At 35.8% G+C, this 14,193-nt stretch overlaps 1 protein-coding gene across 4 annotated transcripts in view; it reads left to right on the top strand.

Moving 5' to 3' along the window:
• The window catches only part of PLEKHH2 (pleckstrin homology, MyTH4 and FERM domain containing H2), a 123,086-nt gene that overhangs the window by 82,056 nt on the left and 26,837 nt on the right, over positions 1-14,193 (top strand). For all 4 annotated transcript variants that reach the window (XR_014235098.1, XM_082357989.1, XM_082357990.1 and 1 more), the window contains 3 exons: positions 3,543-3,722; positions 7,830-7,938; positions 8,887-8,999. Coding sequence is in view for 3 of the 4 variants with exons in the window: in XM_082357989.1 (XP_082214115.1) it covers positions 3,543-3,722; positions 7,830-7,938; positions 8,887-8,999 (402 nt within the window). In the remaining variant the exon portion in view is untranslated. The remainder of the gene's footprint in view (positions 1-3,542; positions 3,723-7,829; positions 7,939-8,886; positions 9,000-14,193) is intronic.

The raw sequence follows: 14,193 nt of genomic DNA, 5'->3' as shown, positions 1-14,193 counted from the left end.
GAAAAGAATCCAGTCCTGTCCCAGGCCCTCGAATCCCTAGATACCACTTATCTATCCATCCATCTGCATATCTATATCCCATTCGTTCATTTTTAACTAATCTCCTCCCCGCCAAAACTTGAGTTATTGCATTTTCAGAGTAAAAAAGATGGGTATCTTCCAAACGTGAAATGTATACCTAATTATCATTGTGCATACCCCATGTCATCTTTGGATTACTGAAACTATAAAAATTGAACTAACATGGACCAAGAGTATTTGCATAAAACAATGATGCCAGCTCCACAGAACAGCAGCCTATGACTGATTACTGTGTTAATGAGACTAAACTTCTTGGTCCGCTGACCATGTAGGTCAGTTAGTATTTCTCTGCTCTATTTTCATAGTCTGCACTCTCAGTTCTGACTAGCCATATTTAAAATGCATGCCATTATTCTCAGTATCGCTCACGGGTTGGTACTTAACACAGTGCAGCCATTGAGAGTGATATCTCTGAAGTAATGTGGGAATATGCTCATAAAAATAATACAAGAATAAGCACAGTACAAAATTGCATATTCAGTATAACCCTAACTCAATTATCAGTCAGGAAAACAGAAGCTACTCTGTGTATCCCAGTTTTAACAATTTTAATGCAGAATTAGGGACATACATAACTTTAGAAAAGTTGGGGGAGTAGAGGTCGGGGAAGCAGCTGCCACTGAAGATCTGAGAAGTCAGCACCAATGTCTGAACACAAAGCACAGAGGCAGCTGGTACTCAGCAGTTTACTGAGAAGCCTCTGTGACACATCAGCCCAAGCATCTGACTGCAGCTGTCTCAGGAGAATAATGACTCTTCTTTCACCCTTACCTTCCACATCGCATGAAAATTCTCTCAGGCAAGCGCTAATTTGGAGCCACGCAGGGAAGGGGATTCTGACAAATTTAGTTCCCAGCTTCTTTTCTGCAGTTACAGGGAGACTGTAGAAGAGGAAGTTTGGGATTCTGAGTTTATAATTCTCAGTCCAGCACATCTATGTAAGGATACACATAGCAGAAAAGTCAGAAAGAACTATACCAAAATGTTGAGTGGTAGTAGAATTATGGATGATTTTTTTCTTCCTTTTTTTTAATAACTTTCTATTTTTACCAAGTTTCTATATTCGTGTTTTATAAATAGAAAAATAATTTAAAATTTGCTGAGAGTAGAATTTAAATGTTCCTACTACTACTAATAATAATAATTTTGTTTTTTATTAAAAATGGATAACATTGATCACAGAAGGAACAAGTCAGAGGAATGTAGATAGCTGAACAGAAATCCATTATAATTACGGGAAAAGTATTGAGAATGCTTGTGAATCGGTATAGGCTTACTTCATTTTGTGCTATAGATGTTTCAGAAGCAATTTGTCTTTATCTCAATCAGTGTCTTTTTAAAAATTCAGTCAAAATATTTAAAAGCACCCGGTCTATTCACTGTTTATAGAACCATGGTAAATCCTCTGGTAAAAGGAATAATCACCTTTAAATATTGGGGTGGGTGGAACCTTTATTGTCATATGATTGGGTATGTCTAAAGCACACAATTAGGGTAGTATTGTCATGTATGATCATAGTATAATTAGTTTTCTTTATCCTATTTTTTAAAGCTTGCTTTTTATTTATTAATGTGAATTTTCTGCCCTATTATTTTGCTTTTGTTTTACTGCCTTTCTTTTTCTGAAAGTATAGATAAGTTAATTTCACATTTTTCCTTCAGAAGTAAATTTTCTTCACTCAGTGCCCAGAATAGTGCTTTGCATATAGTAACTACTCAGAAAATAACTGTAATTAATTTAATGGGAAAAAGCAATGTTTCTCATAAAAGACAACACATTTAATCAAATGAATTAATTTTTTACTATTAATCAGCTATTAGGCAGATAAGATATCTAGGGTAAGACCTCACTGAGAAGCCGACATTTTAATTAGGTTTTGAAGGAAGTAAAAGAGGCAAGAGTACTCCAAGCCAAAGGAACAGCAAGTGCAGAGGCCTTGGCAGGAGCATGCTGGCTGTGTTTGAGGAATAGTGAGAAGGTCAGTGTGACTGGACTGGACTCCGTTAGGGAGAGGATAATAGGAGATGAGTTCAGGGAAGTAACGGGGACCAAATCGCAGGGGACCTTATCATAGTAAGGACTTTGGCTTTTGCTCCAAGTAAGATGAGAAGCCATTTGAGGATTTTAAGCCAAGCAGTGACATGATCGGACCTATGTCTAACAGGAACACTCCAGCTACTGTCTGAAGGGAATTAGGAGGAGGCTGGTTAGGAGACTCTTACAGTAATTCAGGTGAGAGATGATTGTGGTTTAGTGTGGCAATGGAGGTGTGAGAAGAGACCAGATTCTGGGTATATTTTGAAAGATTTGCTGATAGGATTTGTTGACTAAAAGGGTATGGAATATGAGAGCAAGAAAAGGAGCAGTGACGATGCCAAGCTTTTTGGCCTGAGCAGCTGGAAAGATCAAGTTGCGAACAACTGGGATGGGAGAGACTGAGGAGAGCAGGTGGTGGGGGAGGACTTACCAAGTGACGTTGAAATGCTATTAGACATCTAAGTAGAGCTAGTGTGAGTCAGGAGTTATAAATTTGGGAGTAGCTAATACATTCTGATGCAAAAGCCATGAGCTTGGATGACATCACCCAGGGGAGTGAGTGTAGATGGGAAAAGAGTCCAAGCACTGAGCCCTGGGCCTGAGCGTGGAAATGTAAGATGGTAAATGTCCTTGGAGTTACAATGAACTTTTTCAGGCTGCAATTCCAAACCTGACCGAATATTTTAGAAGTTGTACATCTGAAGCAGACTGTGTGTGTTCCTGGAATAAATGGACTTAATTAAAGAAAAGTTTTAAAACAAATATGCTAAATATTCTACACAGCAAATAATTGTTTTCATCAGTAGAAGAGTAGGTAAAATTTAATATAAATCATTTTTAGGATGTTTTTCTTACACTTAAATTAAGATGAAAGAAATCATGGCATTTTTTGTGATATATTACATGTGTAATATATCATATATGTGTATATAGCCTCAAAACACTCCTCATTTATTGGGGTTTAGAGTAATAGTTAATCACACTTCTTCACACCAGCTGTCTAACTTTGTTACTTTTTCTATGAATAGTATTGAGACTATGTCTACCCTTGTCCTTTTGATCTAATAACTTAATCAAATTAATTCTGTGGGGCAAAAAGTCAAATGAATATTTTGACTGAATTGCTTGACTAGGTAATGTGTCATTTTGGTCCAAATAAATAATCCAAACCACTGTATGGAAGTGGCTTCTTGCTTTTTCCACAAAACTTAAATGTCTAGTATTCAAATTGTTCTTCAGTATTACAGTTGGCATGTTGGTTGTGGCTACTACTTTTGTAACAATGTGGATAATCCAATTAGCTTTAAGCATTCATTTAAAAAAAAGTATGCTTTATAAAGGTAAGAATGAAAAAGACTATGAAAAATTTTAGCAGGAGAATATTTAGAAAGTTCCTTCCTTACAATTACTATATTTACTTTAGTTTCCTTTAGGTCAGATCAAACTCTGGGAGGCTAAAGTTGAAGAGGTTGACAGATCCTGTGATTCAGATGAAGATTATGAAGCTAGTGGGCGAAGTCTTTTATCCACACATTACACTATTGTGATCCACCCCAAAGACCAAGGTCCGACTTACCTCCTGATTGGATCCAAGCATGAAAAGGTATGTAAGGTCTAATTGGTTGATTTAGAATGATTTAGACTAATATGATTAAGTATTGGTAATAATTTTCAAATGACCGTTAAGTGCAATCAAAGATTTACGTATAGATTTGTTGGACATAGTATTTTTTAAATAATTTTATTTCTGATATATTTCAAACACAAAAAATATAACAGACACCCTTTTTTACTTAACAGATGTTAGATTTCATGGTATTTTTTTATCAGTGTGAAATTAGTAACCATCTAAATGTTCAACAGTAGGAAATTGATTAAATAATGTCCATATGATAAAATATCCTGCAGCCTTATCTCTTTTTTATATTAAAAATAGATAATTATAATTTCTGAATTTTACTAATATAGTATAAGCATGTCCTTAATATAATCTCAACTATATGAAAATATAATGTACATATATATTTTAATAGAAAGAAAAAAGTTCAGTATATTTTGGGAGCAGAAAAATGGGTTCTTTTCTTTTCTTTCTTTCTTCCTTACATATAAAAAGTTATACATAATCAATGTATACAACTTGATGCTTTGGAAATAATTATGTGCTCATGAAACCATCACTGCAGTCTATGGCATAAACCTATCCATCACATCCAAAAGTTTCCTCTCAACCTCTTTTTTAATTATTATTTTTGTGTGTGTGTGATAAGAACTACATAACATAAGATCTTCCCTCTTAGTAAATTTTAAAGTATGTATAACAATATTGTTAACTATAGGCACCATGCTGTATGATAGATCTCTAGGGCTTATTCATCTTTTTTTTTTTTTTCTTTTTTTTTCCCAGGACTTATTCATCTTATATAACCACAACTTTGTACCTTTTGACTAATACCACCCTGTTTCCCCTTCCCCCTAGCCTCTGGCAACCACCATTCCCTCTCTGCTTCTATGAGTTTGACTATTTTAGATCCATCATATAAGTGGTATTATATGGTATTTGTCTTTCTGTGTCTGGTTTGTTAGCAGGCAACAAACCTGGTTGCTAACAAACCAGACACAGAAATGTCCTCCAGATTCATCTATGTTGTCACAAATGGCAGGATTTCCTCCTTTTTAAGGCTGAATAATATTGTATGTATATACCATATTTTCTTTACCCATTCATCCATTGATGGACACTTAGGTTGCTTCCATGTCTTTGCTATTGTAAATAGTGGTGTGATGAACATGGGGGTGCATATATCTTTTTGAGTTACTATTTTATATAAATTTATATTACAAACCTTCCTTCAGATAAATACCCAGAAGTAGAATTGCTGGATCATATAGTAGTTCTATTTTTAATTTTTTGAGGAAACTCCATACTGTTTTCCACAGTGCTGCACCAATTTACATTCCCACCAACAGTGTACAGGGCTCCCTTTTCTCTACATCCTCACCAATACTTGTTATTTCTTATCTTTTTTGGGTTTTGTTTTGTTTTTGATAGTTGCCATTCTAAAAGATGTGAGGTGATAACTCATTGTGGTTTTCAGTTGCATTTCCCTGATGATTAATGATGTTGAGCTCCTTTTTGTGTACCTGTTGGCCATCTGTATGTCTTCTTGGGAAAAATGTTTTTCAGATCCTCTGCCCATTTTTTAATTGGATTGTTTGTCTTTTTGCTATTGAGTTGTATGAGTTTTTAATGTATTTTAGATATTAACCCCTTATCAGAAATATGATTTGAAATATTTTCTCCCACTCAGTAGGTTATTTTTCATTTTGTTGATGGTTTCCTTTGCTGTGCAGAAGCTTTTTAGTTTGACATAATTCCACATGTCTATTTTTGTTTCTGTTGCCTGTGCTTTTGGTGTCATACCCAAGAAATCATTGCCAAGGCCAGTGTCCAGAAGCTTTTTCTCAATGTTTTCTTGTAGGAGTTTTATGGTTTCAGGTCTGATGTTTAAGTCTTTATTCCATTTTGAATTGACTTTGTGTACTGTGTGATATCAGGGTCCAATTTCATTTTTTTTAATAAATTTATTTATTTTATTTACTTATTTTTGGCTGTATTGGGTCTTCATTGCTGCTCACGGGCTTTCTCTAGTTGTGGCAAGCAGGGGCTACTCTTTGTTGCGGTGCATGGCCTTCTCGTTGCGGTGGCTTCTCTTGTTGCGGAGCACGGGCTCTAGGGTGCATGAGCTTCAGTAGTTGCAGCACGCGGGCTCAGTAGTTGTGGCTCGCAGACTCTAGAGTGCAGACTCAGTAGTTGTGGCATGCAAGCTTAGTTGCTCTGCAGCATGTGGGATCTTCCAGGACCAGGGCTTGAACCTGTGTCCCCTGCATTGGCAGGCAGATTCTAAACCACTGCACCACCAGGGAAGCCCTCCAATTTCATTGTTTTGCATATGGATATCCAGTTTTCCCAACACCATTAATTGAAGAGACAATCCTTTGCCCACTGTATTCTTGGCAACCTTGTTAAAAATCAGGTGACCATATATGCATGGTTTTATTTCTGGACTCTCTATTCTGTCCCATTGGCCTAATGAAGCAATCATTAGGCCCATTGATGGACCTAATGTCTGTTTTTATGCCAGTACCATACTATTTTGATTACTGTAGCTTTGTAATATATTTTGAATTAGGAAGTATGATCCCTCCGGCTTTGTTCTTCTTGTTCAAAATTGCTTTGGTTATTTGGGGTCTGTTGTTGTTCCATGTGAATTTTAGGATTGTTTTTTCTATTCCTGTTAAAAAAAAATTGGGATTTTGATAGGGATTACTTTGAATCTCTATGGGTTGCTTTGGGTAGTATGGACCTTTTAATAATATTAATTCTTCCAATCTATGACTGGATGTCTTTCCATTTATTTGTGTCTGCTTTAGTGTCTTTCATTAGTGCTTTATTGTTTTTGGTGTACAAATCTTTCACCTCCTTGGTTAAGTTTATTCCTAAGTACTTTATTCTTTTTTTTTTTTGCTATTGTTTTGGGATTGTTTTCTTAATTTCCTTTTTGGATAATTCATTGTTAGTGTATACAAACACAACCGATTTTCTTAAATTAATTAGTTTATTTATTTTACTTATTTTTTGGCTGTGTTGGGTCTTCATTGCTGTGCGCGGGCTTCCTCCAGTTGTGGTGAGTGGTGGCTACTCTTCCTTGCAGTACACGGGCTTCTCCTTGCGGTGGCTTCTCTTGTTGCAGAGCACGGGCTCTAGGTGCACAGGCTTTAGTAGTTGTGGCATGTGGGCTCAGTAGTTGTGGCTCACAGACTCTCGAGCACAGGCTCAGTAGTTGTGGCGCACAGGCTTAGTTGCTCCGTGGCATATGGGATCTTCCCAGACCAGGGCTCGAACCCATGTCCCCTGCATTGGCAGGCAGATTCTTAACCACTGCACCACCAGGGAAGTCCCCACAACTGATTTTTGTTTGTTGATTTTGTATCCTGCAACTTTATTAAATATATTAGTTCTAACAGTGTTTTTATGGAATCTTTAGGGTTTTCAACAAATAAGATAATGTCATCTGCAAACAGAGATAATTTTACTTCTACCTTTCCGATTTGGATGCCTTTTATTTCTTTTTCTTGCTCTGTTGCTCTGGCTAGGACTTCCAGTGGTATGGTGAATAGAAGTGGCAAGAGTGGGCATCCTTGCCTTGTTCCAGATCTTACAGGACAAGCTTTCAGTTTTTCACCATTGAGTATGATATTAGCTGTGGGCTTTTCTTATAAGGCCTTTATTGTGTTGAGGTATGTTCCTTCTGGGTATTATTTCCTTCTTTAAATTTTCTGGATTTCCTAGGTATTTTATGTGTTCTATTTGTATGTACTAGGAGTCAGATTTTAAATTTGATAGAATTTGTTGTATTTCTTAAAAGAATACTAATTGGTTTTATTTATTCTAGTCTCTTAATGTCACATTACTTTCTTAATTTTCTTATGCTTTTCTAAATGTGAACAATGGGGAAAAGGTACTATGAGCACAATTCAAATAAGCTGGCTTCAGAACTCTTTAAGTGGCTTTTAGTTATTATTTAAAAATTAATAGTGTTTTTTTTTTCCATTGTCAAAGTTTTCTACTGTTTATGCAAGTTGTTTTTTTCCTTAAGTCATCAAAAACTGTCTTGGTTAACATCTCTATTAATATGTTTTGATTTTTAAGGACACTTGGCTTTATCACCTGACTGTTGCAGCTGGAAGTAACAATGTAAATGTTGGATCTGAATTTGAACAACTCGTTTGCAAATTGCTAAATATAGAAGGGGAACCTTGTAAGTTTATAACGTACAACGCTTTATGGTTTATGAAATGGGCCCTAACTCCCTTAGCCTAATAGAATTTTCACTTTGCGGGTTCCTGTTTCCCTGAGATGTACCCATCTTCTCATAGGCTTTGCTTGTCACGGGCCAGGATTCTCACTGTGGTTCTTCGGCTCCAAGGACACCGTCATTCCTTGATATGTCCATATCCTGTCACACCTCTCTGCCTTTGCTCACATTACTCCCTCTGCCTGGAACACCCTTCTTCCTTCACATTCCCCACCAACTTGATGAAATCCTACCTACCTTAGGAGCTCCCCCAGCCAACCCATCCCAACTCAACATCTGGCTCATAAAAGGTGCCTAATAAATGTTAAAATTATATCCCAATGCACTTTACCATTTAAAACTTTTATAGCATTTGTTGCTTTGCACTGAAGTTTTTTTTATGGCTAAGGTTTCCCCATTGAGAGCCTAGATTCTAAGCTCTGCTTTACTTAATAATAGAGATCACATTTTATTTGCAGTGTCTAGCATAGGAATTTAATAAATGTTGATTTTAGGAATGACTTCAAGTTCCTCTTTATCTTTCTGTCTCCTTCTGCTCTGGCTTCTCCTCTCTGTATCTTCCCCCAGCTCCCTCTCATGTACAGTCATCTCCCCACCTAGGTCACCAATCTTTAGCACATTTAAGCAACATGACAATGTCCTGGTAGACTTGTTTTGGCCTAGAATATTTGTACCAAACTCTTCTAGCTTTAATTTATCCAAAACAGAAATAGGAGAATCCCAATGGCCTGGAAACTGAACTAAAATAATGTTATCAGAGGTTTTTCATGAGTTTTATGACTTAAATTGTGAGCCAAGCCAGAATGAGCTAATTTCTAAAGGGCTGATTTAATGTGAGGGCAAAATAAGTGATTCTTTCTGTTTCCTGTTCATATTTCATTCTGTATTTAGCCTCTCAGATATGGAGACACCCTACTTTGTGTCACAGCAAAGAAGGACTCATTTCTCCTTTGACAACACTACCTTCGGAAGCTCTACAGACAGAAGCAATTAAATTATTTAAGGTAAGATTTTATATGGAGTTATATATTGTTAAAAAATTTAATAGGAAAAAATAAAACTTCAGATTATAAAGTTCCACTCTTTTCAAGAAAATTCAAAATGTGATGATGATTAAGAAAATCTACTGAAATAAAATTAGGTGAATTTAATATGCTTTCTGAGTGAGGATTTGAGATTTACTGCAGTAAACTATCTATGGTTTGGGCCATGTGAAACACTTAATATCAGAAGAATCATTTCCTCTTCAACCTCTCAAATGGAGAGATTCCTGACATCACTTGTACATCAGTGTTGGGAGAGGGATCAATATCCTTCTTCTTCTCCAGTGCTACTCTCAAATTCTTATTACTCAACCTGTATTAGAAATCCGTGGTGACTTGAAGCTTACCATTCAACTATATCACTCTTAATCCTCCACCCTCATGATCTCTGTCATCAGTCACCTTCTGGTAACTCCTCAAATTTCATTAAGGATTTTGGCTCCCAACTCACATCTTTCTCTCTGCCTCAAATCTTGCCATTACCCTGAATTACTTTACTATCACTTCACTCACCAATGCCATGGCCTTAAGATTCCTGACCTTCTCAATGTCAGTAAGCTTCCTCTCTACCCTGCTTCACCTTCCAATTCTCCATGTCCACACCCTGACCTCAACATTCCTCATAAGTACACCACTTCTAAAAGCTTAAATTCTAATGTGTCTTTCATTAACCATAATCTCTTAGCCCATGAGCTCTCTTATTTTCTTTCTTCCATTTCTCATCCTCATTAAGACATTTTTTTGAGCCATTTATTTTTTTTGAGATCAAGAGAGAGCACGATAACTGCCTCTTGGCTTTTCTTCCTTCTTTATCTAGTCTGGATGACTTTCATTAATACTCATAGTTCCTTGGGACCTGTAGTTCCGTGCATTCTTCAGCTGAACCCCAACCGAGATCAATGCTGCTGTCTTGCCTGCTTCCATATTAATCACATACATACTGCTAGAGAGCATCAAACAGCCGTATGGACTGGAGCCAATGTAAATCTGTGGTCTTCATTCCTTAGGGTCAGCTGTCTCTCCTTTTGCTTGTCTTTGGTCACATCCTCTCAAATTCCCTACTCAGTAATGCTCATCACAACAAACTTACTTTCTAGTTCATTGGGAAAATTAGAGGACATCAGAAATGATCACCTTGAATCTCTCTTCTCAACAGACATTCTTTCATCTATTTTTTCCTCCATTACTCCAGTCTCAGAATATAATGTACCTTCTATGGATTCATGCCTTGACTCTGCACTGGGACCTTGGTACTTCATTTTCCCATAGTGTCCTAAAGTCTCAATTTTTGTCTCTCTTTTGGCTTTTTCTTGCCTACGTTCCACCCATCTCAAAAAATTATATATTTACTAGGTAATACTAAGGAATTGTTGTTAATTTGGGAAGGGGATAATGATGACATGATGGTTATGGGAAAAAAATCTTTATCAGTTGGAGAGCCCTACTGAAGTATTGGTAAAATAACATGATATACATTAGAATACTACAGAAAAAAAGTGGATGCAGGGGTTGAACGAAACAAGTGTGGCAAAATGCTTGTTGACAATTGCTGACACCAGGTGATGGGTACATTATACTGTTCTCTCTACTTTTGTTCATGTTTTAAAATTACCATAATGGAACGTTTTTAAAAATCCACCTGTAGAATACACAAATACCCAAAGCAAGAAAGACTTTATACAAATATATTTGAAAATCTGGTTGAAGTGATCAACTTTATAACAAAATATAAATGGCGAAAACCAATTACACAGGTGAATGAAAATTTAAACAGGGAAATTTACCAAACTTTATAAGTGTGGATAATTTCAATGCTGTTTAAACTGTCCCAAAGTATAAGAAAGAAGGAAATTTTGCAAAATTTTTTTCTTTTACTTTTTTGGGGGTAAATCTCAAACATATGTAAGAGTAGAGAGAATATTATGAAGTATAAGATACTCATCATCCAGCTCCACAGTTGTCAACATATGACCAATTTTGTTTTATTCTCCCCAACCCCATTGCTCTCCAAGATTGGATTATTTTGAAGCAATTCTCAGTCATCATGTCACCAGATTCTTTTTGTGAAGTGAGTATTACTTTGACACCAAACCCCAGAAAATATTGTAGAAAACAGAGCATTTCATACAAAAACTAATAAAATATTAGTAAAGAGAATCCAACATCATACTAAAAGAATACTAATCATGACTAAGAGGGATTTGTTCCAGGAAATCAAGGATGGCTAAATATTAAGATGTCTATTAATATTATTTATTATTAAGTCGACAGTCATCTCTATAGATGGTGAAAAGGCATTCATAAAATACTGATATTTCCTTAACATAATAAAATATTTCTGCTTAGTAAAAACAAATGTCATGCTTTATGGGGAAATGCTTTAAACATTTTCATTAAAGTGAAGAACAAGACAATGATACTCACTCCCATTAATATTTTAAAAACTTCTTATTAAAGCATAATCTGTATAGAGTGTATCCCCATTATTATTAATATTATTATTATTTAGCATTCTATTAGTGGTACTAACCAATTGCAGTTAGGCAATGAAAACGAATTAGAAGGGAACAAATTGGAAATGCAAATATTTACAGATTATATAATTGTATACCTGGGGAAAAAAACTTAAAAAACTACTACAAACAGAAAAGATAATTCAATCAGATAATGAGGTACAAAATTAATAAGCAGAAATCAAAACTTTTTACACGTACAAACAACAACCAGTTAGAAGATAAACGGAAGAACTTCTGCTTTTTGGCTGTAATGGAGCAACAGGAACTGGATTTACCCTACCAATGGTTTTCAGACTGTTGAATAACAGGGTGTGCAGGACAGTGATCCTCAGGAAAACAAATGAAGTAAGCTTTACAATCATTGCAGCTTAATATCTTGGAGAGAGTTTCATGACCACAGTGCATGGAGGGACACCCAAATAGTGCTTGGCAGTCTTCCTGAGTTACCAAGACAGAGTTCAGAATTTGAGGAGGCCAAGATGGTTAGAATTCACAAAACTGAGAGGAGTGAGCAGAAGAGAGTGGGAAAGTGCTCCACAGATTCATAGAGGGTTCCTTTTGAGTTTTTAGCTGAGACTGATAATCATACGTGTGTGAGGAAACTACCTGAGGCTAGGGAAAGAACTACCAGAAAAGAATAGGCAAAAAAAAAAAATTCCTGGAGCTTACACATAGCTGAAAATAGTTTGTATTCCTATCATCCAGAATGGAAAGACTTCCTAATGCACTAGGCAAGATAGAAGTCACATTGATTTTTAATAACCTAACCTCAGAAATGGCATACCATCATTTCTGCCATATTCTACTGGTCACACAGACTAACTCTAGTACAATATGGAAGGGATTGCCTCAGATATTGTCTGAATATCAAGAGATGGAGATCATTGGGGGCCGTCTTGGAGACTAGCAGCCATACTTCATATATTCAAGAAGGCAGAGGAAAGCATAAGCATTTTAAGAAGAGTAATGGAAGATATTTAAAAGATCCAAATTGAACTTTTAGAGATGAAAAATGTAGTGGCTAAAATGAAAAAAATACACTGGATGAGATTAACAACAGGTAAGATAATGCAGTAGGCAAGACTAGTGAACTTAAAGACATAGCAAGAAAAATTATCCAAAATGAAACACAGAGTTTAAAAAAAACTGAAAAAAATTGAATAGAGTACAGTGAGCAATGGTATATTTTCAAGCAGCCTAACATATATGGAATTGGAGTTCCACAAAAGGAAGGAGGGCAACAGAAAAATATTCAAGGAAATAATGGCTTAAATTTTCTTTTCCCAAATTCAATGAAAACTATAAAACTCTCAAATTTAAGAAGCTCAGTGAATCTCAAACAGAAGAAATGTGACAAAAACTACTCTAATACACATCATAATCAATTGCTTTAGACAAATTATAAAGAGGGTGGTGGTTTGGGGAGGAATAACATAACACATAGAGAACATAGATAAGAATGACAGCAGACTTCTCATTGAAAACTATACAAGTCATAAGATAGTGGAGTAACATCTTTAAAGTACTGCAAGGAAAAAAAATCTATCAACCTAGAATTCTATATCCAGTGAAAATATTTTTCAAAAACAAAGGTGACATAAAGGCTTTTTCAGTTATATAAAACCTGAAAGAATTAATCCCCAGAAGACCAATACTACAAGAAATGTTTAGTGATGTCCTTTAGGCAGTCAGAAAATGATGCCAGATGGAAATCTGGATTTATGCAGAGGAATGAAGAGCACTAGAAATGGCAAATATGTGGGTAAATATATAAGAATTTTTCCTTCTTATTTCAATCTCTCTAAAAGTTAATTGACTGTTTAAAGGAAAGATAATAACATTGTATTGTGGGGTTTAAAATTATACATAGAAATAAAATATATGACAATAATAGCGCAAAGACTGAGAGAGGGGAAATGTAAGTATACTGTTATAAGGTTCTTTTTTTTTTTAATTATTAACACTTTTTAAATTACTATTTATTTATTTATTTATTTTTTGGCTGTGTTGGGTCTTCATTTCTGTGCGAGGGCTTCCTCTAGCTGTGGCAAGCGGGGGCCACTCTTCATCGTGGTGTGCAGGCCTCTCACTATCGTGGCCTCTCTTGTTGCGGAGCACAGGCTCCAGACGCGCAGGCTCAGTAGTTGTGGCTCACGGGCCTAGTTGCTCCGCAGCATGTGGGATCTTCCCAGACCAGGGCTCGAGCCCGTGTCCCCTGCATTAGCAGGCAGATTCTCAACCACTGTGCCACCAGGGAAGCCTGTTATAAGTTTCTTATACTACAAGAAGTGGTATAATATTCCTTAAAGGTAGACTGTGATAAGATTAAAATATATGCTAAAACCCTAAAGCAACCACTTAATAAAAAAATGTCAAAGAGGTTTAGCTGATAAGCCAATAAAGGACATAAAACAGAATCATAAAATATACTCTAGTAATTTTTTATAAGGCCGAAAAAGAAGAAACACAAAAAGAATATATGAGACAAATATAAAACAAATAGCAAGATAGAAGATTTATTCCTGATCATACTAATAATTACATTAAATTTAAATGGTCTAAAGACTCCAATTACAAGGTTGAGATTGTCAGATTGTATAAAAAAGCAAGATCCAACTATATGCTGTCACAAGCAGTAC

This window comes from Balaenoptera borealis (genome assembly GCF_965194805.1).
Source record: "Balaenoptera borealis genome assembly, chromosome: 15".
Classification (NCBI taxonomy): domain Eukaryota; kingdom Metazoa; phylum Chordata; class Mammalia; order Artiodactyla; family Balaenopteridae; genus Balaenoptera; species Balaenoptera borealis.
The sequence above is the reverse complement of the archived record's forward strand: the minus strand, read 5'-3'. Positions and strand labels throughout refer to the sequence as shown.